We start from the raw sequence: 22,944 nt of genomic DNA, 5'->3' as shown, positions 1-22,944 counted from the left end.
GATCTGAGTGTCTAGAGCAGTTAATTTTAAAAAGACCCATGCCAGGCCTCATCATCATGAAATCTCAGAACACTATGGATAGATACGATCCAGAGAGAAAAAACAGGGTACCAAAGGATTAGAAATCACAACAGCACTGGACATCCCAACAGCATCATTAGAAACTAGAAGAGAATTCCCTCAAAATTCTGATTAAAAATAATTTACAACCTAGAGTTCCATACCCAGCCAAACTATTAGCCAAGTGTAAGAATAAGGTAAATATTTTCGGACAATAGAAGGTCATGTGTATTTATCTGCCATGCACTGTTTCTCAGGAAGCTACTGAAGAATGTACATCAGAATAAGGGAGTGAAGGAAAGAGTGTAAAGCAGAGTATCCAGGCAATTTGAGGCTCCAACACGAGAGAAAGTCAAAAGGGTTATGTCAGGATGGTGGTGAAGGGTGCTGGGTAGTAAACCTAGAAAGAAATGCTGAATGGGGTAGGAGGTTGTTTCCAAGAAGAAAACAAAACTGATAGGTCATCTCAGGTTTTTGAACACATTCAGAGGAGATTTTGAGCTTGAGTTTTCAGAGAAGTTTGAGAAGCCTAAACATTCTTTGTTCAGGAGGCCTGAAAGGAAAGTCAAGGGCAGGAGGTGGGGATTTGGGAGTCACTGTCATGTTGGAGGCACTAATGGGTGTGAACGTGGACATGACCAGGATGACATGAGAGGGCTGAGGAAAGCTGAGGGCCAAGGCAGGGTGAGAACGCTGAGGAGCAGCTGGAGGCTGGAAAGGCCAAGGGGAGGCAACCTCACCAGGTGACCGGCCAGCTCTAAGGGCCAGCATCTGGGGAGGGCCGGGGCTAAGGACACAGCAGGAGGGGAAGGGGGTGGCAACCCTGGCCCTGTCATTCAGGGAGGTGGGGTGAGAACTGAGCACTCCTTTGGCTAGAGAGAGAGAAGGGGACCAAGGGAGTGAGGCCCAGAGGAAGGAAAGGCCAGGTCCAAGGTCCCATGTGGGAAGTGAGGTTGGTGGTCATGGCCTACACTTCCCAGTGAATCCAGAAAGACTTCAAGGAGTAAGGGTGGGGCAGTCCCAGACAGAGGCTTGGGGACCCCTGGGTGGGTTTCAGATCCTCCAATCTCTGGAGAATTCCATTTAGAGTTCTGCAAACAGGAACAACCAACCCTTACTCAAAGATGATGACCCTGACTCAGACCTCATTCCTCCTGGGTCCTCCCAACATGAGGCCCATTTTACAAGTGAGTTCACTGCCTTAAATAAGATGCCACAGCCCCATGGTACCAAAGTTGGTCCATCTGATTCCAGGCCCTGTTTCCCCAGGACTCTTTTCCCTCCTGGTCACTCACTGATCCTTGACCTCAGATGTAGGCTCTGTTACTGTCTCCATTTTGCAGATGAAGAAACTGAGGCTCCAGAGGGAAAGAATTTGCTCAAAGTTATGCAGTAAGTGGTAAAGGCACTTCAGACCCAGATCTGTCTGCTGTTGTGTAAAGGAGCAAACAGATGCTCAGAGAAGGAACCTGCCATGGTCACACAGTAATTGGCCAACCCGGCCAGGGGTTGCTCCACCTTCATGTGACAGGCCAGCCAAGGACAGCTCTCTGCCTTTCCTTAGGCCCATGAGTCCCAGTCAGAAGCCACAGAACAGCACAGATCAGACACTGCCCTGAGCTGACACTGTTCCCCAACAATCCTGAACAGTCCTCTTAGAGCCCCTTAGCGCCCAGTAGCAGTGATCAAGCCAGACCCAGTCTGTGCACATGGAGCAGGCGGGAGACCCACACTCAGGTAGGCAGTGACTCAGAGAGATGACACAGTGGGTACTCAGAGGAGAGGTCCTCACCCAACAAGTATTTACTGAGCACCTGCCATGTGCTACATTCTGTCTAGGTGCTGGGATAGCACAGGAACCAAATATATAGGAAATGCTGCCCTTAAGGGGCTTGCATGTTAGTGGGAAAGAGAAATAAAATACATTTTAAAAACTATATAGCATGTTAAATTTAAGCCCACAAGGAGATACCATTACATGACCACCATAATGGCTAAAATTTTAAAAACTGGCAATACCAAATATCAACAAGAAAGCAGAGCAACTGGAACTCCCATATATTGTTGACAGGAATCTAAAATGGAACATTAGTTTCAGGTGTACAACATAATGATTCAATATTTGTATATTGTGAAGTGATCACCACAATAAGTCTAGTTAACATCTGTCACCATACATAGTTACAAAATTTTTTTTGTCATGAGAACTTTAAGGTGTACTCTTTTAGGAACTTTCAAATATAGACTACAGTATTATTAACCATAGTCACCATGCTGTACATTATATGCCCATGACTTTTATATGTTTATTTTATAACTGGAAGTTTGTATCTTTGGGCACTCATTTCACCATGCCGTACCCCCAACCCCGCCTCCAATCTGTTCTGTTTTCTGTCTCTATGAGCTTGTTTTTTTTGTTCTATTTGCTTGGTTTGTTGTGTGTGGGTTTGTTGTGGTGGTGGTGGTTTTTCTTTTTTTTTTTTTTTTTGCCGTACTGCATGACTTGCAGGATCTTAGTTCCCCCACCAAGGATTGAACCCGGGCCGTTGGCAGTGAGAGCGGGGAGTCCTAACCACTGGCTGCCAGGGAATTCCCTTATTTGCTTGTTTTTTAGATACCACACATAAGTGAGATTATGGTCCATCCATGTTGTCTCAAATGACAAGATTTCCTTCCTTTTTATGTCTGAATAATAATATTCCATTGTATATATATGCTACATTTTCTTCATCTGTTCCTCTATTGATGGACACTTAGGTTGTATCCATATCTTGGCTATTGTAAATAATGCTACAATGAACATAAGGGGGTACATATATCTTTTCAAGATGGTGATTTCATTTCCTTTGGATAAAGGAAATATGTTATCCAAAGTATACTCAGAAGTGGAATTGCTGGATCATATGATAGTTCTATTTTTAATTTTTTTTTTTTTTAAATTTATTTTATTTATTTATTTTTGGCTGCGTTGGGTCGTTGCTGTGCGCGGGCTTTCTCTGGTTGCGGCGAGCGGGGGCTACTCTTGGCTGCAGTGTGCAGACTTCTCATTGCGGTGGCTTCTCCTGTTGCAGAGCATGGGCTCCAGGCACGCGGGCTTCAGAAATTGTGGCACGCGGGTTTAGTAGTTGTGGCGCACGGGCTCTAGAGCGCAGGCTCAGTAGTTGTGGTGCACGGGCTTAGTTGCTCCGCGGCATGTGGGATCTTCCCAGACCAGGGCTCGAACCCGTGTCCCCTGCATTGGCAGGCGGATTCTCAACCCCTGCACCACCAGGGAAGCCCTGATAGTTCTATTTTTAGTTTTTTGAGGAGCCTCCATGCTGTTTTCCATAGTTGTTGGGACCAATTTACATTCCCACCAATAGTGCACAAGGGTTCCCTTTTCTCCACATCCTCACCAACACTTATTTCTTGTCTTGAGAACAGCCATTCTAACAGGTGTGAGGTGCTATCTCATTGTGTTTTCAATTTGCATTTCCCTGATGATTAGTGATATGGAGCACCCTTCATGTACCTGTGTCTTTTTTGGAAAAAATGTCTACTCAGATCCTCTGCCCGTTTTTTTAATTGGATTGGTTTTTGCTATTGAGTCATATAAGTTATTTATATATTTTGGATATTAACCCCTTATCAGTTACAGGATTTGCAAAAATTTTCTCCTATTTGGTGGGTTGTCTTTTCATTTTGTTGATGCACAGAAGCTTTTAAGTTTGATGTAGTCCCAGTTGTTTATTTTTGCTTCTGTTGCCTTTGCGTTTGGTGTCAATTCCAAAAAATCATTGCCAAGACTGATGTCAAGGAGCTTATCATCTATGTTGTCTTCTAAGGGTTTTCTGGTTTCAGGTTTTACATTCAAGTCTTTAATCTATTTTGAGTTGATTTTTGTGTATAGTGTAAGACAGTGGTCCAGTGTCATTCTTTTGCATGTGGCTGTCCAGTTTTCCCACGAAGAGACTGTTCTTTCCCCATTGTGTATTCTTGGCTTCTTTGTAGATAAATTGACCAGATATGCATGGGTTTATTTCTGGGCTCTCTATTCTGTTCCACTGATCTATGTGTCTTTTTATGTCAATATAATATTGTTTTATAATATAGTTTGAAATCAGGGAGTGTAATGCCTCCAGCTTTGTTCTTCTTTCTCAAGACTCCTTTGGCTATTCAGGGTCTTTTGTGATTCCATACAAATCTTATGTTATTTTATTTTTTATTATTTTTTTAAAATAAATTTATTTATTTTTGGCTGCATTGGGTCTTCGTTGCTGTGCGTGGGCTTTCTCTAGTTGTGGCGAGTGGGAGCTACTCTTCCTTGCAGTGCGTGGGCTTCTCATTGCAGTGGCTTCTCTTGTTGCAGAGCACAGGCTCTAGGAGCACGGGCTTCAGTAGTTGTGGCACGTGGGCTCAGTAGTTGTGGTGCATGGACTTAGTTGCTCCACAGCATGTGGGATCTTCCAAGACTAGGGCTCGAACCTGTGTCCCCTACATTGGCAGGAGGATTCTTAACCACTGCGCCACCAGGGAAGACCCCCATACAAATTTTACAATTGTTTGTTCTATTTCTGTGAAAAAGGCCATTGGAATTTTAATAGGGCTTGCACTGAACCTGTAGATTGCTTTGGGTAGTATGGACATTTTAACAATATTAATTCTTCCAATCCAAATGAGCACAGAATATCTTTCCATTTATTTATGTCTACTTCAATTTTTTTCATTAGTGTCTTCTAATTTTCAGTGTGCAGATCTTTCACCTCCTTAGTTAAATTTATTCCTAGGTAATTCATTCATTTTGATGCAATTTTAAATGGAATTGTTTTCTTAATTTCTCTTTCTCATAATTTGTTATTAGTGTATAGGAATGCAACAGATTTTTGTATATTGATTTTGTATCCTGCAACTTTACTGAATTTGTTTATTAGTTCTAACAGTTTTTTCGGTTAAGTCTTTAATGTTTTCTATGTATAATATGATGTCATCTGCAAATAGTGACAGTTTTACTTCTTCCTTCCCCATTTTGGATATCTTTTATTTCTTTTTCTTGTTGAATTGCTCTGGCTATGACTTCCAATACTATGTTGAATAAATGTGATGACAGTGGAAATCCTTGCCTTGTTCCTGATGTTAGAGGAAAAGCTTTCAGCTTTGAGTATGATGTTAGCTATGGGCTTGTCATATATGGCCTTTATTATGTTGAGATATGGTCCCTCTGTACCCACTTTGTTGAGATTTTTTATCATAAACAAATGTTGAATTGCAACTTACTGAAATGCATCATAAAGATAAAATGGATGCATGGACAGATTGACAGATAGTGATGATGCAAATGGAGCAAGTGTTAAGTGTAGAATGTAACTGGTAGGTATATGGGTGGTCATTGAACAATTATTTCAAGTGTTCTATTCGCTTGAAAGTTTTCATCACAAAATGTTTAGGAAAAGCGTATAACATATTAGAATGTGATAACTGCTCTGGCAAAAAAATTAAGCAAGGTGTTGGGAGGGAGGATAGAGAGTGACTGGGGTGGGGGCTGCAGTATTAAATAAGATCATTCAGGAAGCCCTCCCTGAGGAGACCTTGGAAATTAGAGAGTGAGCCACAAAGAGATTTTGGGGAAGAATGCTCCAGGGAAAGGGACGAGTAAGTACAGAAATGCTCTAGGGCACATGTGTCTGGGATTCCTGGAACAGTGATAGCAAGGAGGCCAGTGTAGTTGAAGCCAAGGGGGCAAGGGTGAGGTAGATAAGCCCAGAGGAGCAGCAGGAAGGCAGCTCCTGCAGGCCTCATGGCATACTGTTCAGCCTTTGACTTTTACTTTGAGTGGTGTGAAGAAATAGCATGATCCAACACCTGTGTGCACAGGAGGACTCTTGTCAGTGTAGTGAGACCAGGCTCAAGTGGGCAAGGCCAAAGCAAGGAGACCAGGGCGGAAACGATGGCAGTAGATGGACAAGAGATGATGGTGGCTCTGACTTGAGTGGCAGGAGTGGAAGTGGTGAGAGGTGGTCAGATTCTGGAGATATTTTGAATGTGGAACCAAGAGGATTTGGGCCTGGAGAATGTGTGGGGCTGTGGGAAAGAAAGGAGTCAAAGACGACAGGTGCGGAGAGGGAGGGTTACAATCAGAGTCCATTTTAGGGGAAGATCATGGGTTCATTTTGGGGAGGTCAAGTTTGAGATGTCTGCTAGACTTCCAAGTAGAGACATAGAGTAGTAGGCCAGCCCTTTGGATTCAGGGAAGATAGAGGAGAGGAGGAAGAAGTGAGCAGAGTAACCAGAGGACTGGTGGAGGGAGTGTCAGCCCTGCTGACTGGTCAGGTAAGGGAAAGATGGAGCACAGACCATCTGTTGGATTTGGGGGATTGGCCTATCCCCAAAGGCTTAGCCTGACAAAAGAAAGGTGCAACCACTTCCTCAAGGCCATGGCCGACCTAGTTCTTTCAACTGCTCTTAATGAGTGATCACAATCTCCTGCAACTTTGTGTATGTGAGATGTGTCCACTTTGACACACACAGTTCTGGATCAAGAGTCAGCAAACTAAAGCCCTCAGGCCAAATTTGTCTGTTTCAGCAAATAAAGTATTATTAGGACACAGCCTTGCCCATTCAGATTGTCTAGGCCTGCTTCCACACTCCAACAGAACTCAGTAGTTGCCAGAGACCATATGGCCTGCAAAGCTGAAAATATTTACTGTCTGTGCTTTTAAAGGGAAAGCCTGCTGACCCCTTCTCTCCCTCTTTCACTACAGGGATGTCCTGTTGTTCTGTTACACAAGATATTTAATAGGACATTTAGGTGGCTCCCAATTTTTTTTTGTTATTTTGAAAATGTTCCAATAAACATACTTAACTGTATTTCTTTGGGCTCATGTGCACACCCACAAGTTTAATTCCTGGTTTGGAGAATATGAGTATTTCAGTTTTGGTAGATTTTGTCAAATTGCTCCCTAACGTAGCTGAAATTATTTACACTCCCATCAGCAGTGTAAAGAGTTCTCATTTTCCCATATTACCCTAAAACTTAGTATTGTGTGTTGTTAGACTTTATTAGTTAGCAATCTTTTATTGTTTGTAGATTCCTCTGGGTTTTCTGGCTGTGAATGATAGTTTTGCTCCTTTCTTTTCCTTGTCTTGGTACTCTGGCTGGGCCCTCCATGCAATATTTGCATTTTGTTCAATAATACAATTAGGGGCTTCCCTGGTGGCGCAGTGGGTGAGAGTCCGCCTGCCAGTGCAGGGGACACGGGTTCGTGCCCCGGCCCGGGGAAGATCCCACATGCCGCGGAGCGGCTAGGCCCGTGAGCCATGGCCGCTGAGCCTGCACGTCCGGAGCCTGTGCTCTGCAATGGGAGAGGCCACAACAGTGAGAGGCCCGTGTACTGCAAAATAATAATAATAATAATAATAATAATAATACAATTAAAAATTCTGTTCTTGGCTCTAAAGGGAACAATGCTTAACATTTATCATATAGTATGGTGTTCTACCATTAAGTATAATGTTTGATGCAGGTTTGGTTTTTTTTATTATTATTATTTTGGGAGAAAACTAAAAAACCATCTGGACTACTTTTTGTTTTTTTGTATATGGCTACTCAGTTTGTCTATTTCTTTTTTAATTAGTCTTGGCAAATTACCTTTTACTAGAAAATTGTCCATTTCATCTAAGTTTTTAGCGTATTGGCATAAAGTTTATAATCTTATTTTTGTCATTTCTGCTATATCTGTAGTTATATCCCTTTTGCATATTAATGTTTATTTTATTGGTCTTTTCAAAGATCCAGCTTTGTTTTGTGGTACATACTAGTGCTTGTTTTCTATTTAATCAATTTCTGCTCTTCATTATTATCTTCCTTCCACTTTCTTTGGGTTTACACTTACTCCATTCTAAAATTCTTGGACATTCTGCTCATAAATTCTCCATATTTCTTCTTACCTAATACCACTGATAAGGTTACAAATCTTGTAAATTCTGCTTTAGTCCCCCCACCTCCCAAACTGGAGTTTTTATATGTATTCTCATTTTTAGTTTGACCTAAATAGTTTTCATTTCCATATGATTTCATTTTTGAGTAAAGAATTTTCTAGAAGTGTTTTTTAAATTCTTTTAAAAAATGTTTTTTTTAGAGTGTTTCCGTTTTTTTTGTAAATGTATTTATTTATTGGCTGTGTTGGGTCTTCGTTGCTGCACTCAGGCTTTCTCTAGTTGTGGCGAACGGGGGTTACTCTTCGTTGCAGCGCATGGGCTTCTCATTGCGGTGGCTTCTCTTGCGGAGCACGGGCTCTAGGCACATGGGATCTAGAGCACAGGCTCAGTAGTTGTGGCACACGGGCTTAGCTGCTCCGCGGCATGCAGGATCTTCCTGGACCAGGGCTCGAACCTGTGTCCCCTGGATTGTCAGGCGGATTCTTAACCACTGCACCACCAGGGAAGTCCCTAGAAGTGTTTTTAAATATCAAAAGATTTGGAGTTTATTCAGCTCTTGCTTGTGGTCAGAGAACAGGGTCTGTATGAAATTAATTATCTGATTATCTGTTGAGATTTGTCTTGGGGCCTGGCCTACTCTATGTCTCTGCTTGGAAGCTAGCAGACATCTTAAACTTGACCTCCCCAAAATTAACCCATGATCTTCCCCTAAAATGTACTCTGTAATTCTCCCTGTCCCCATCTGTTGTCTTTGACTCCTTTCTTTCCCACATTCCCCACAGGTAATTTTTTATAAATGTTTCTTGTGTGCCTGAAAGTAACATATTGGGTTCAGGGTTCTACCAGGGTCAATTGATTAGAATTATTAATGGTATTAAAATCTTCTATATCCTTTTTTTGGCTGTTTGGTCTATCAGTTACTGAAAAAGTTTTTAAATCTACCACTGTGATGAAGGACTTGGCAATTTCTCCTTGTATCCTGTCACTTTTGCTTCATACACTTTCAGCCTTTTTTTTTTAACCTCTAACATACAAGTTCAGAATTGTTATATCTTCTTAGAAAATTGTTCTTTTCATCACTTTGTGCTGACGCTCTTTATCACTAATAATGTCTCTAGCCTTAAAGTCTATTTTGTCTGATTTTGCTATGGGTATATCTTTTGGTTAGTTTTTCTCTAGTATACACTTTTTTTCCAACTGTTTACTTTTGGTGCCCTTAGGTTTTAAATGTCCTCTTGTAAACAGCATAGACTTGCATTTTCTTTTTCTTGGCCAATCTGGTTCATCTGTATTTTAATAGATGAATGTAAAACATTTTCTACCTCTGGTTTTGTACCGTTTATGTACCATTCTTTTCACTTTGCTTCCTGTTTCTCCTTTTCTACCTTCAATTATATTTTAATACCCTCTACTAAACTTTTCTCTTTTGTGCATTGGCATTTATACCTTCTATTCTTTTAGTGATCTCTCTGAAGTGTTTGAACTTGACTTGACTTTACAAAGCCAGATAATTATCAATTATCTTTATTCTCCTCCTCTCAAATAAATGAAGCTTCTTAGAACACTTAAACTCTGATTACTCTCTCCAGTCCTACCTGTTATTGTGTCCTGTGCTCCTTGCTCTGTACTCCACAAACTAATCGTCACCATTCATGTTCCATAGCAGGTGCTTGTTTAGATGGACTTCCGTGTTTACCAGTTTAGTTACTTGATATTTTTCTAATTTCTTCTCTTTAGAGTTCTGCAAATTCACTACGAAGTGTCTAGATAAGATTTTATTTTTATTTATTCTGTTCTGGATTTTAAGTGAGGATCCTGGTCTCTAATCAATTGTGGAAGTTCTTCAGGAACTGCCTCTCCCACATTCTTTTTTCTCCTTCTGGAACGCTGATTGAACCTATTCTTCTCACCTTAACCATTCCTGTCACTTCCTCTTTTATATGTTCCATCTGGCTTGTTTTCTGGCTAATTGCTTCCGCTCTTTCATCCAGTTCTGTGATTTTCTCTTCTGCTGTATCTAATTGGCTTTCTTGCCTCATCCTTTGAGACCTGAATTTCGATAGCTCTATTTTTCAATTCTAGAAATTCCTTCTAAAACCTTTATGCTTTTCAGTGTCTTGCTCCAAGCGTCTTCAAATTTTAATCACCGCCCCCACCCCGACCAATACCTTTTTCTTTCTCTAACCATGAGCTCCACGAAGGCGAGGACGTTTGGTTTAGTGTTGTCATCCCCAGTGCCTCCTACCGTTCCTGGAACGGAACAGGTTCTGAGTGAGCGCTGTCAGATGACTTAGTGACAGTGGGAACAGAAGGATGCTGTGCCGCAGCCTGGCCCCCGCTCTCCCTGCCGCCAGAGCTGCGAGCCTGCTCCCCCAACGGCCTCGCAGGCTTTCTAGTCTCCCCTCAGCCCGGACCTCAGGGAGAGGACCCCACCCCACCCCGCCCACCTCTGCGCAGGCCGTGACGTCACGGGACTGTGACGCGCCCTGGGAGCCCCCGCCCCTTCGCGGCGCTGGGCCGGGAATCCAGGCTCTCTGCGCCGTGATGTCACGGGTCCGGGCGGGCGGACTTTGCGTCGGCCCAATGGGAGCGGCGCGCCGGCCTCCCCTTTAAGGAATGTTGTGACCTGACGTCAGCCGGGCGAGTTACCTCCCCGAGCCGCCGTCGCCGGGCTCAGCGCGAGCCTCGGAGCCCTTGAGCGCGAGGCGCGGAGCCCCCGGAGCCCCCGAACCGCAGCCACATCCCCTCGTCGCGCGCCCCAGAGCCCCGGCCTGCGCGCCCCGCCGGGCCGGCGCGATGCCCTCAGACCGGCCTTTCAAGCAGCGGCGGAGCTTTGGTGAGGCCCGGCGGGCGCTCTGCGAGTGCGGGGTGGGGGCGTGGGGGCTGGGGGGTGTTGGCCGACCGACCCGACTGCCGCAGATGACGTCACTCCGTGACGTCAGGCTCGGCTGGAGCTGGACCCTCGGGATGGGAAGCGGGCTGGGGCCTGGGCCGGGGCCTCCACCTCGCATCCCGGTCCTGTGCCCGGGCCTTAGGGCCCAACGGCTCCGGAGGCGGGGGCTTCGGGGAGGCGGGGTCGGGGCCGCCCCTCGGGTACTGGCGGGACGGAACCGCGAGGAGGACCTCGGCCCGGCCTCATCCCCGACTGCTGTCTGCAGCCGATCGCTGTAAAGAGGTGCAGCAGATCCGCGAGCAGCACCCCAGCAAAATCCCGGTGAGTTCCGCCGCCCCCTCCCATCCCCGCCCGGCCCAGGCCCCGCCTCGGGCTCACGCATCCCCCGCCCCGCTCCCAGGTAATCATCGAGCGCTACAAGGGTGAGAAGCAGCTGCCCGTCCTGGACAAGACCAAGTTCCTGGTCCCGGACCATGTCAACATGAGCGAGTTGGTCAAGATCATCCGGTGCGCGGGCAGCAGCTGTCAGAGGGGGATTGGGTCCTGCTGGGGTCAGGCAGGGGGCTGGGTCCTTCTGAGAAGGAAGAGGTGGGGGTGGGGCACGGGAACGGGTGCTGGGTCCCTGTTGTGGGGAGGTTGGGAAAGGTCAAGGTCAGGGCTTGGGTCAGTGTCCGGTCGGAGGTGAGAGCCTCTAGAAGGGCTTGGGATGGGTGTGAGGTGGAGGATTAGGATCATTTTGGGGAGCGGGTGAGGGCTACACTCGCTCAACAGCCAGGCCCCTCACGGTTGGCTTGCCCTCCGGCCCACCTCAGGCGCCGCCTGCAGCTGAACCCCACGCAGGCCTTCTTCCTGCTGGTGAACCAGCACAGCATGGTGAGCGTGTCCACGCCCATCGCCGACATCTATGAGCAGGAGAAGGACGATGACGGCTTCCTCTACATGGTCTACGCCTCCCAGGAAACCTTCGGCTTCTGAGCCAGCAGTAGGGGGGTTGGCTTGGGAGTGGGGGGTCCCTGTCAGGCTCTGCCCTGGGAGCTCCTGGCACCTGAACTGAGCTGCCTCTGCCCCTGCCCCTGGTGGGCTGGGCGGGGATGCCACATCCTAGCCAGGGGGCACCAACCGCACCTACCCTGCCCCTGGGTGGATCCTGGCCCAGTCATGTTAGGGTTGCCCCTCTGGGTGCTGGCTGGGATGCGGGGAGGTTGGGAGCAGTCCCTAGCACCCCTGCTCTGTGTGGTTTGTCTTTTTTTTTAGGCCCCTGCCTGTCTGCCCATCTGTCCCTCCCTGACCTGAGGTGCTGCCCATGCCTGGACCTGCCCACCCCTGAAGGACTGGCCCCTGGCTCACCCAGTCTTGACATGGTGTATGGATCTGTGGTCATTGTTCCTCTGCAGAATAAAGATTGCTCAGGCCTGCCTGGCCCTTTGCCTCCAGCTGCTTGGGGAGTGGGGAGGGCTGCCCCACACCATTCTCAGCTGACCAGTGCGCAGACCCGTGTTCTGTGGACTCAGAGCTCATTCGGGAAACCCACGCGTGTGTGTAGTGCACCATGGTGGTATTAGGGGCCAAGCCCACCCCTTCCAGAGTGCAGTGTGGTTCCAGGGCAGACGTTTGCATAACAAAAAACATTTATTAAGTAGCCACAACCTAACAAACCCTGCTCATCTGCTTCTTCCCCTTCCCTGCTTGGGAGGGGGGCTCCTTGGTGTGCAGAGCCACAAAGTGGGGAGTGCAAGTGGAGATGCTCCTGGCTACTCCCCACAGGCCTTGCTGCCAGCCTTGGCTCCTCACCGGTACCAGATATTTGTGACCCTGGACTCAAACCTGATCTGCCCAGGACTTCCCTGCTGGAAGCTCTGGTTAGAGGGCTTGGCCCAGCTTCTGGCCCTTTCAACCCTGAAGTCCGTGCAGCCCTGTGCCCAGCCAGGCCTACTTGAGCACAAGCATGGCCTCCGTGCCGTCCTTGGTGGTCAGGTAGAGACCATGTGTGAGGTAGTACTCCCGCCGTAGGAAGGCATAGAAGTAATCGGAGATGAGCAGGATCTGGGGGGAGAGAGATGTGAGAAGCTTCATGATACCTACCCCTGAACTTTGGATCTCTGAGGGGCTAGGTAGGTGTTGGGGAGACCCTGCCCAGGGACCCTGCACCTCAGGGCCTACACCACCCTTCAAGGGTCTCACTGGCACTGCTGCAGAAGTTGCCCTACTGCCCTTCCTCCTCCTACCATGGTCTGTGCTTCCATCCCAAGCCCTGGCCTGTGAACTCCAGACTGGCGCGCTCCTCCGTCTCACCTCCTGGGTGCCCACTGGCCCTTCCACCCCAGCCAAGTCCCCTATCAAACCTGCTTCTCCCACTGGGAACCCATATCCCCCTTCTTCCATCCAGGTGTTCAGGCCATAGAATCAACAGACTTGTCTCCTCCCATACACCAAGCCACCAAGCCTGTCAGTTCTATTTCTACCTGTCCCCACAGCTACCACCCTGGACAAAGCCACTGTCATCTGAACAACAGTGGTCTCCTCTCTGGGCTTCCTGATCTCAAACCTCCCACCCTAGCAGCAGAGGTTGCTTTTTAAGACAAATCTGGTCATGTTACATCCCAGCTTAAGGTCCTCTAAAGGCCTCCCATGGCTCTTAGGGTGAAGATCAAACTCTCTGGGGCTCTGAGGCCTTGCACTTGGTCCCTGCCCATGTACGTGCTTCAGCCTCTGCCGTGCTCCACCTCACTCAGCTCCAGTCACACTGGCCTGTTCCCTTCCAATGCAGGATCTTTGCTGTCTCCTCTGCCTGGAATGTTCTCTTCCCCTTTCATCTAGTAAACACCTGCCTGCCCTTCAGGCCTCAGGAAGGATCACTTCCACAGAGAAGCCCTCCCTCACACCCTAGATTGGGTCTTGGTCCCATTAACTTTTCTCTGGTAGCACAAATTCGTCCAAATTGCAGTTTTGCATTCATCTGTGAGACTGCCTGATGACTGTGGCTCCTCCCCTGGCCTGGGCAGTGTCACTGAGTGATTCTGCCACCATGGTGTCTGTGCCCAGCTTGGTCTGTCTTTTCTGTCTGGGCCTCAGAATAGAAAGGGCCCTAGCAGCTCAGCCCACCGTCCCCCTCACTGAGGCCCAGAGGGGAACAGGGACTTGCCAAGGTCCCCCGAACACTGGGCCCGCAGTCTTACAATTCGATTCATCCCAAGCTCCCAGGACCTCCAGTGCTTGGAACAGGAGGGGCAGGGCCCAGCCCTACAGAAGGATGAGGGGAGAGGGGCTCACCACTGCAGATACCACCAGTTCTCAGGCACTTACAAGCCTCTCAGATTATCATCACCAATCACCTTGGCACAGATGGGGCGACGTAAGCCCAGAACTGGGGGAGCACCTGGCTAGGGCATTATAGCAAGACAGAGGTTGAGCCTGGCATCTCAGCCTCTGACCCCCAAACCCCTGTTCTGGGAAGCCTCTCTCACATTGTGGGCAGGAAAGAGAGCAAACCCACACCATGGCCTCAGGACAAGGACCTGCCATTCTGCCACCACAGGAATCCATCTGGAAGGCTGATGGTTCCCATCTTTCAGATGAGGAAATTGAGGCACAAAGGGTTCAACAGTTGGCCTAAGGCTATACTGGGAGAGCTGGACTAGTGGCTATAACCCTGCAAGGCAATGTACCTGGGGCCCAGTGTGCAAAGGGCCCAGAACTCTGCCACTGAGGGTGTCAGAGCAGAGAGCCCAGGGAGCCCCTGAAGCCTTGCGCCGCAGCTGCCCATGGGGTGTAGTTACCACAGCGAAGGCTGCCCTCACTCCCTGCAGCCCCTTTCTCACCCAGGCCCAAGGTGTCAAGTCTGAGGAGGCGGAGCCTGGAGCTGGTGGGGGTTGATCCCCGAGCCAGGTCAGATGAGGGGCAGGTGCAAAGTCACAGTTCACAACAAAACAACTCCAATGTCACACACGATCAGCTGGTCAAATAGGAAGTCAAAACACTAGGTTATTAGTTTGAACCATATGAAACTGCCAATTTTGCAGATCAAAAACAGTTGAGTATTGACAATTTCATATGGTGTGACAATATAAAATGGAAAAAAAAAATCAAGAAATAGTAGAGTAAGTATACAATCTAGAAGCACCAGAACAAATAACTATAGGACCTTAGGCAGCTATTCTTCGTCCTTGTAAGCCTTAACTTTGTAAATTATGTATACATGTTACGTTGATAAAAATAAAAATCCAATTAAAAACAATCAGCCGATAAATGATTGAATAAGTAAATAAATAAACAAGGGAGAATTCCTTTTGTAATCCTTACAAAAGAGTTCCAAATAATACATGTAGAGACTCTCCCCTCGGGAGGTGGAGCTTAATTCTTGCCCACTCCCCACCCCCTGCCCCCGAGGGTAGGCTAGACTTCGTGACTCAGGGAAAGAACAGGGAAAGAGAAAATAGTAACTGTGCACTGGAGAAGCCTGGCAAACACTATCTTAACCAAATGATGAAGGATAAACGGCATGAAGTGTGGCTAGTGTGTACTGCCTGAGCATTCTAAAAACCTAAAACGTGGCCTCATGATGAGAAAAGCATCAGACAAACCCAGAGGGGACACTCTACAGGATACCTGGCCACTGTTCCTCAATACTGTCCATGTCACAAGAAATAAGGAAAGACAGAGTGTGAGCAGAGGACATGGGGGAGATGTGGCAACTAAGTGTAATGTGGTACCTGGGACTGGATCCTGGGAGAAAAAGAAGACAATACAGGGAAAACTGGTGAAATCCACATCAAATCTGGAGTTTACTTATTCATAACGTACCAGGGTCAGTTTCTTGGTTTTGACAAACATACCACGGTAATATAAGATGTTAAAACTGTGGGAAACTGGGTGGGGGACGTACGAGAACTCTCTGTACTATCTAAAATTATTCCAAAATTTAAAAGCTTATTTTAAAAAGCAACGTACTACTGTTGTATGCAACAAAATGAATGAGCCGCAAAAATATCTTGCTGAGTCAAAGAAGGCTTCAGGAAACGTACATTAAGATTTGTGTTTTTCCATTAATAAAGAAAACTGAAGATGATGCAAAGAAATGGAAAGATATCCCATGTTCTTGGATTGGAAGAATTAATATTGTTAAAATGGCCATACTACCCAAAGCAATCTACAGATTCAATGTGATCCCTATCAAATTACCCATAACACATTTCAGAGAACTAGAACAAATAATACTAAAATTTATATGGAACAATAAAAGACCCAGAATTGCCAAAGCAATCCTGAGGGAAAAGAACAAAGCAGGAAGCATAACTCTCTCAGACTTCAGATAACACTACAAAGCTACAGTAACCAAAATGGCATGCTATTGGCACAAAAAAAGACATATGAATCAATGGAACAGAATAGAGAGCCCAGAAATAAATCCACATAACTATGGTCAATTAATCTTTGACAAACTAGACAAGTATACACAATGGGAAAAAGACAGTCTCTTCAGCAAGGGGTGTTGGGAAAGTTGGACAGCTGCATGAAATCAAAGTTAGAACATACCTCACAGCACACACAAAAATAAACTCAAAATAGCTTAAAGACTTAAACATAAGACATGACACCATAAAACTCCTAAAAGAGAACATAGGCAAAGCATTCTCTGATATAAATTGTACCAATGTTTTCTTAGGTCAGTCTCCCAAGGCAATACAAATAAAAGCAAAAATAAACAAAGGGACCTAATCAAACTTACAAGCTTTTGCACAGCAAAAGAAACCATAAACAAAATGAAAAGACAAGCTACAGAATGGGAGAAAATATTTGCAAATGATGTGACCGACAAGGGCTTAATTTCCAAAATATACAAACAGCTCATAGGACTCAACAACAAAAAAACAAACAACCCAACTGAAAAATGGGCAGAAGAACTAAATAGACATTTCTCCAAAGAAGACACACACATGGCTAACAGGCACATGAAAAGATGCTCAACATCACTAATTATTAGAGAAATGCAAATCAAAATACATGAGCTATCACCTCACACTGGTCAGATTGGCCATCATTAAAAAGTCTACAGAGAAGAAAAAGAAATAAAAGGAATCCAAATCAGAAAAGAATAAGTAAAACTGTCACTGTTTGCAGATGACATGATACTATACATAGAGAATCCTAAAGATGCTACCAGAAAACAACTAGAGTTAATCAATGAATTTGGTAAAGTAGCAGAATACAAAATTAATGCACAGAAATCTCTTGCATTCCTATACACAAACGACGAAAAAGCTGAAAGAGAAATTAAGGAAACACTCCCATTTGCCATTGCAAAACAGAAGAATAAAATACCTAGGAATAAACCTTCCTAAGGAAGCAAAAGAGCTGTGTGCAGAAAACTATAAGACACTGATGAAAGAAGTTAAAGATGATACCAATAGATGGAGAGATATACCGTGTTCTTGGATTGGAAGCATCAACATTGTGAAAATGACAATACTACTCAAAGCAATCTACAGATTCAATGCAATCCCTATCAAACTACCAAGGGCATTTTTCACAGAACTAGAACAAAAAATTCCACAATCTGTACGGAAACACAAAAGACCCCAAATAGCCAAAGCAATCTTGAGAGTGAGGTAAGTCAGAAAGAGAAAAACAAATACCGTATGCTAACACATATATATGGAATCTAAAAAAAAAAAAAAAAAAAGGTCATGAAGAACCTAGGGGCAGGACGGGAATAAAGACGCAGACCTACTAGAGAATGGATTTGAGGACATGGGGAGGGGGAAGGGTAAGCTGGGACAAAATGAGAGAGTAGCATGGACATATATACACTATCAAACATAAAATAGATAGCTAGTTGGAAGTAGCCACATAGCACAGGGAGATCAGCTTGGTGCTCTGTGACCACCTAGAGGGTTGGGATAGGGAGGGTGGGAGGGAAGGAGATGCAAGAGGGAAGAGAGATGGGGATATATGTATATGTATAGCTGATTCACTTTGTTATAAAGCAGAAACGAACACACCATTGTAAAGCAATTATACTCCAATAAAGATATTAAAAAAAAAAAAAAAGAATCCATCTGCCAATGCAGGGGACACAGGTTTGAGCCCTGGTCCAGGAAGATCCCACATGCCGTGGAGCAAATAAACCCATGTGCCACAACTACTGAGCCTGAGTGCCACAACTACTGGAGCCCACATGCCTAGAGTCCGTGCCGCGTAACAAGAGAAGCCACCACAATGAGAAGCCCACGCACTGCAATGAAGAGTAGCCCTCACTCACTGCAACTAGAGAAAGCCTGCACACAGCAACAAAGACCCAACGCAGACAAAAATAATAAATAAATTTATAAAAAAAAAAAAAGAAAAAGAGAGAACAGATCTGTTATCAGAACAGTGGATCACTGGAGTTAAGAGCAGTGACTGCCATATGGGAAGTACTACCAAATAAATGCTTATTATATCTCCCAAGCTCCTTTGCAATTAGTGAGTAAGTTTTGGCCAGTGGAGTCTAAGCAGAAATGTCACGTGGCAGCCTCTGGGAAACTTCCTTATGAGACAGCATGTGTGAAGTGTTAGCTGTTCCCCAACCAAATCACCTCGGTTGTAAATGTTACCATTTAGACCACTGGAGCCATGCTTTACAAAACGATGAGAAATAAGGAGCTTGAGTTCCTGATACTATGGAACATGATACCAACTTTGGACCACCTACTCAGATATTTATTTGAGGGAGACCTAACATTCCATTTTGTTTACATCACTGCCTCCTCTTCCATCCTCCACTCTGATTCTTTCAGTCAACCAAACCTAAGTGCAAGTAATACAGGTAGTTGAATGGGTGCCTAGGGAAAACTACATATTTGAATAAGATTCAAATCAAACAGGCAGATTTTTAAATTATTTAATAAATGTTTTTCTAACAACAAAAAAAGGGACATGTACCACAATGTTCATTGCAGCTCTATTTACAATAGCCAGGACATGGAAGCAACCTAAGTGTCCATCAACAGAAGAATGTATAAAGAAGATGTGGCACATATATACAATGGAATATTACTCAGCCATAAAAAGAAACAAAACTGAGTTATTTGTAGTGAGGTAGATGGACCTAGAGTCTGTCATACAGAGTGAAGTCAGAAAGAGAAAAAAATACCATATGCTAACACACATACATGGAATCTAAAAAAAAAAAAGGTTCTGATGAACCTGGGGCAGGACAGGAATAAAAACGCAGACATAGAGAATGGACTTGAGGACACGGGGAGGGGGAAGGGTAAGCTGGGACGAAGTGAGAGAGTAGCACTGACATATATACACTACCAAATGTAAAACAGATAGCTAGTGGGAAGCAGCTGCATAGCACAGGGAGATCAACTCGGTGCTTTGTGACCACCTGGAGGGGTGGGATAGGGAGGGTAGCGGGGAGGCTCAAGATGGAAGGGATATGGGGATATATGTATACATATAGCTGATTCACTTTGTTATACAGCACAAAACTAACACACCATTGTAAAGCAATTATACTCCAATAAAGATATTAAAAAAAAAAAAAGATACACACTCCCCTATGTTCACAGCAGCACTGTTCACAATAGCCAAGACATGGAAACAACCTAAATGTCCATCGACAGATGAATGGATAAAGAAGATGTGGTATATACATATATATATATGTACGTACACACACACACACACACACACACACACACACACACACGATGGAATACTACTTAGCCATAAAAAAGAACGAAATAATACCCATTTGTCAGACAGAGAAAGGCAAATACCATAAATCACTTATATGTGGAATCTAAAATATGACACAAATGATCTTATCTACAAAACAGAAACAGACTCACAGACATAGAAAATAGATTTGTAGTTGCCAAGGGAGGGGAGGTGGGGGAGGGATGGATTGGGAGTTTGGGACTAGCAGATGCAAACTATTATATATAGAGTGAATGAACAAGGTTCTACTGTATAGCACAGGGAACTATATTCAATATCCTGTGATAAACCATATTGGAAAAGAATATAAAAAAAGAATGTAGGGACTTCCCTGGTGTTCCAGTGGTTAAGACTCTGTGTTTCCATTGCAGGGGGCATGGGTTTGATCCCTGGTCAGGGAACTAAGATCCCATATGCTGCACAGTGGGCAAAAAAAAAAAAATGTATATATATATGTAAAACTGAGTAACTTTGCTGTACAGCAGAAATTAAAAGAACATTGTAGGGCTTCCCTGGTGGCGCAGTGGTTGAGAGTCCGCCTGCCGATGCAGGGGACACAGGTTCGTGTCCCGGTCCGGGAAGATCCCACATGCCACGGAACGGCTGGGCCCGTGAGCCATGGCCGCTGAGCCTGCGCATCCGGAGCCTGTGCTCCGCAACGGGAGAGGCCACAACAGTGAGAGGCCCGCGAAAGAAAAAAAAAAAGAAAAATGTAAGTAAATATGGAGCTCTGGTTAATGATATACATGCTGAAATATCTGACAGGAAATGTACTGATATGTATACTTCACTTTGAAGTACATTACAAAAATAAGATGGATTGAGAAATGGATATTTGTGATCATCCAAGTATAGTAAAATGTGAATGGTGGAGTCTAAGTCGTAGGTATACAGGTGTTCAAGGTTAAATCTTTCAACTTTGCTGTGTGTGTGAAACTTTTCATAATAAAGTATCAGGGGAGGGTGGCATGGAAGGAAAGAGCCCTGCGTGCTGGCTTGGTCTGTCTGGAACCGAAAGTCACTAGTCCTGAGTGGATGCCCTGCCCCTGTCCCCAGGGAGAGGGCATCTTGGGGACACACTGGCCTTGAGGCTTCACTCTCTCGGAGGGAAGTCCCTAGCTGTCACAGGCTGGCTGAGACAACCTCTTCTGACCTAGAGGCTTTCCATTTGGGTTGAGGAGAAAGGATTTCCCAGAGGCCCTGGGATTCAGCCAACACAGCATCTGCAGACTCAGCACTACTTTGCCCAATCTGGGCAGGGAACGTTGGGAAAGAAGCAGTGGAAATAGCATGGGCAAGTTAGTGGCTGTGTGACCCTGTGTAAGTCACAGCGTTTTCCCTAAGCAGCGTTTTCCTCATCCGTAAAATGAGTGATAAACTCTAGTTTATTACTTACAATGGTGGCTCCCCTAGTCCTTGCTCTGTCCCTCTGTGCTTTCAGAGACTGAAGAGCAGCCCATTCTTTCTTTTTATAATCTTTTAATGGTTTTAATTTGAAAACAAAAGTGAAAAATATTTTTATGGTATAAAAAAACCTAGTTGTGGGCTTCCCTGGTGGCGCAGTGGTTGAGAGTCCGCCTGCCGATGCAGGGGACATGGGTTCGTGCCCCGGTCCGGGAAGATCCCACATGCCGCGGAGCGGCTGGGCCCATGAGCCATGGCCGCTGAGCCTGCGCGTCCGGAACCTGTGCTCCGCAACGGGAGAGGCCACAGCAGTGAGAGGCCTGCGTACCGCAAAAAAAAAAAAAAAAAAAAATCTAGTTGTGGGGAGTTCCCTGGTGGCCTAGTGGTTAGAATTTGGCACTTTTACTGCCGAGGCCCAGGTTCAATCCCTGGTCAGGGAACTGAGATCCTACAAGCCAAGCGGTGAGGCCAAAAAAAAGAAAACAAAAATAGAAAACAACACAAAACAAACCTAGTTGTAGAATTTTCAGTTTATTATATGAAAGTGAGAATTACATGATTTAGGGACTAAATGCTTTCTAGGGTAGTTAGTAGTTATAACTCTAATGGTCGGTCTCTGAGAGAAAAGAGAAAAACACCTAGCTCTGATAAATGCTGTCCATTATTATATTTTCTTCTTATTAATGAAAATGCTGGGCTTCCCTGGTGGCGCAGTGGTTGGGAGTCCGCCTGTCGATGCAGGGGACATGGGTTCATGCCCCGGTCCAGGAAGATCCCACGTGCCGCAGAGCGGCTGGGCCCGTGAGCCATGGCCACTGAGCCTGAGCGTCCGGAGCCTGTGCTCCGCAACGGAAGAGGCCACAACAGTGAGAGGCCCATGTACCACAAAAAAAAAAAAAAAAAAAAATGCTGATAATACTCAGGCATTAATGTAAGCACTTTATATGTGTGAAAACAGTTAATCCTTACAATAACCCTTCATAGTAGGTACATTATAATTATCCCATCTTATAGATGAAGAAACAAAGGTTCTTCAAGTAATTTGCCCAAAGTTGTACAACCAGCAAGTGTCAGAGGCAGGCTTTGAACCCAGACCATCTGGCATCAGACACCACACGCTTACCCACACTGCTGGACAGCCTCCCTACTCTAGGGATACTTTCGGAGCAGCCCATTCTTTAAAGCTGCCCTCACTGACAATGGCTGAGCCCCTCGGATTCTCTATCGCCATCAGCCACCACATTCCACCAATTCCCCTCCTCAGAATTCCAGCTCAGCCCCCTTTTCTCCCTCCCACTGCCCCCTCTTGCTCAAAGGCCTCCCTCATCCTCCTGGCCCCTGAGGGATCATCCACACACACACACACACACACACACACACAGCAGCCTCCAGTGCTCCTCTCTCCCTGCGCCACACCTGCGTGTCCCCGTAGCCCTGAACGCAGCCTGGTCCTGCAAACGCTGTGTGGCCACACCTTGGTGCCTCTGCCCATGCCCTGCCCCCGGGCTGGGATGACCCTTCCCACAAAGGGCTCCTTCTCATCCCTGGAGAGGCAACATCGCCATCTCCCACACCCAGAGTCTTCCCCGACTCCACACTCAGTTATGCGACTCCTGGCGTGAAGTCACTTCCCACTGGCCTCCCCACCAAATGGGGTGGCATCTGCTCCAGCTCTGTGGCCCCAGACCCAGCATGGGGCTGGCGTCTTGGGAGCAGTTTGCTGATCCCTTCCCAGGGCTCAGTCAGACCACATTCCTCTCACTGGCAGCCATGAGGGCTCCAGGCTCCCCTCTGGGCCATGATGAAGATGAAGATTTATTTATTTTTTGACCACACTGCACGGCTTGCAGGATTTTAGTTTCCCGACTAGGGATCGAGCCCAGGCCCTGGCAGTGAAAGCGCCGTGTCCTAACCACTGGACCACCAGGGATTTCCCAGAAGATGAAGATTTAATGGGGCAGCTTATA

The 22,944-nt window shown here is 45.9% G+C and overlaps 2 protein-coding genes across 5 annotated transcripts in view; one reads left to right on the top strand and one right to left on the bottom strand.

Annotated features, from left to right (window-relative positions):
* The window catches only part of PIGU (phosphatidylinositol glycan anchor biosynthesis class U), a 127,944-nt gene that overhangs the window by 3,900 nt on the left and 101,100 nt on the right, over positions 1 to 22,944 (bottom strand). The window contains exon 12 of one of the 3 annotated variants that reach the window (XM_079946521.1): positions 12,483 to 12,910. The exons of the other annotated variants lie outside the window; for them this stretch is intronic. Coding sequence (XP_079802647.1) covers positions 12,797 to 12,910 — 114 coding nt within the window. The 3' untranslated portion in view covers positions 12,483 to 12,796. Of the gene's footprint in view, positions 1 to 12,482; positions 12,911 to 22,944 lie in introns of those variants that run through there. 3 annotated transcript variants of the gene reach the window in all.
* On the top strand, positions 10,410 to 12,283 carry MAP1LC3A (microtubule associated protein 1 light chain 3 alpha). 2 transcript variants are annotated; one of them, XM_079945532.1, is made up of 5 exons: positions 10,410 to 10,810; positions 11,133 to 11,188; positions 11,268 to 11,374; positions 11,680 to 11,849; positions 12,122 to 12,283. In XM_079945532.1, exons 1-4 carry the CDS (start codon positions 10,771 to 10,773, stop codon positions 11,840 to 11,842), a joined length of 366 nt encoding a protein of 121 aa, XP_079801658.1. In that variant the 5' UTR covers positions 10,410 to 10,770; the 3' UTR covers positions 11,843 to 11,849; positions 12,122 to 12,283. The 2 variants fall into 2 exon arrangements, with proteins under 2 accessions (XP_079801658.1, XP_079801657.1); XM_079945531.1 differs by having other exon boundaries at positions 11,680 to 12,283.

Source organism: Stenella coeruleoalba, assembly GCF_951394435.1.
Source record: "Stenella coeruleoalba genome assembly, chromosome: 15".
In the NCBI taxonomy this organism is placed as follows: Eukaryota; Metazoa; Chordata; class Mammalia; order Artiodactyla; family Delphinidae; genus Stenella; species Stenella coeruleoalba.
Note: the sequence above shows the minus strand (reverse complement) of the source record. Positions and strands in the feature narration are given on the sequence as shown.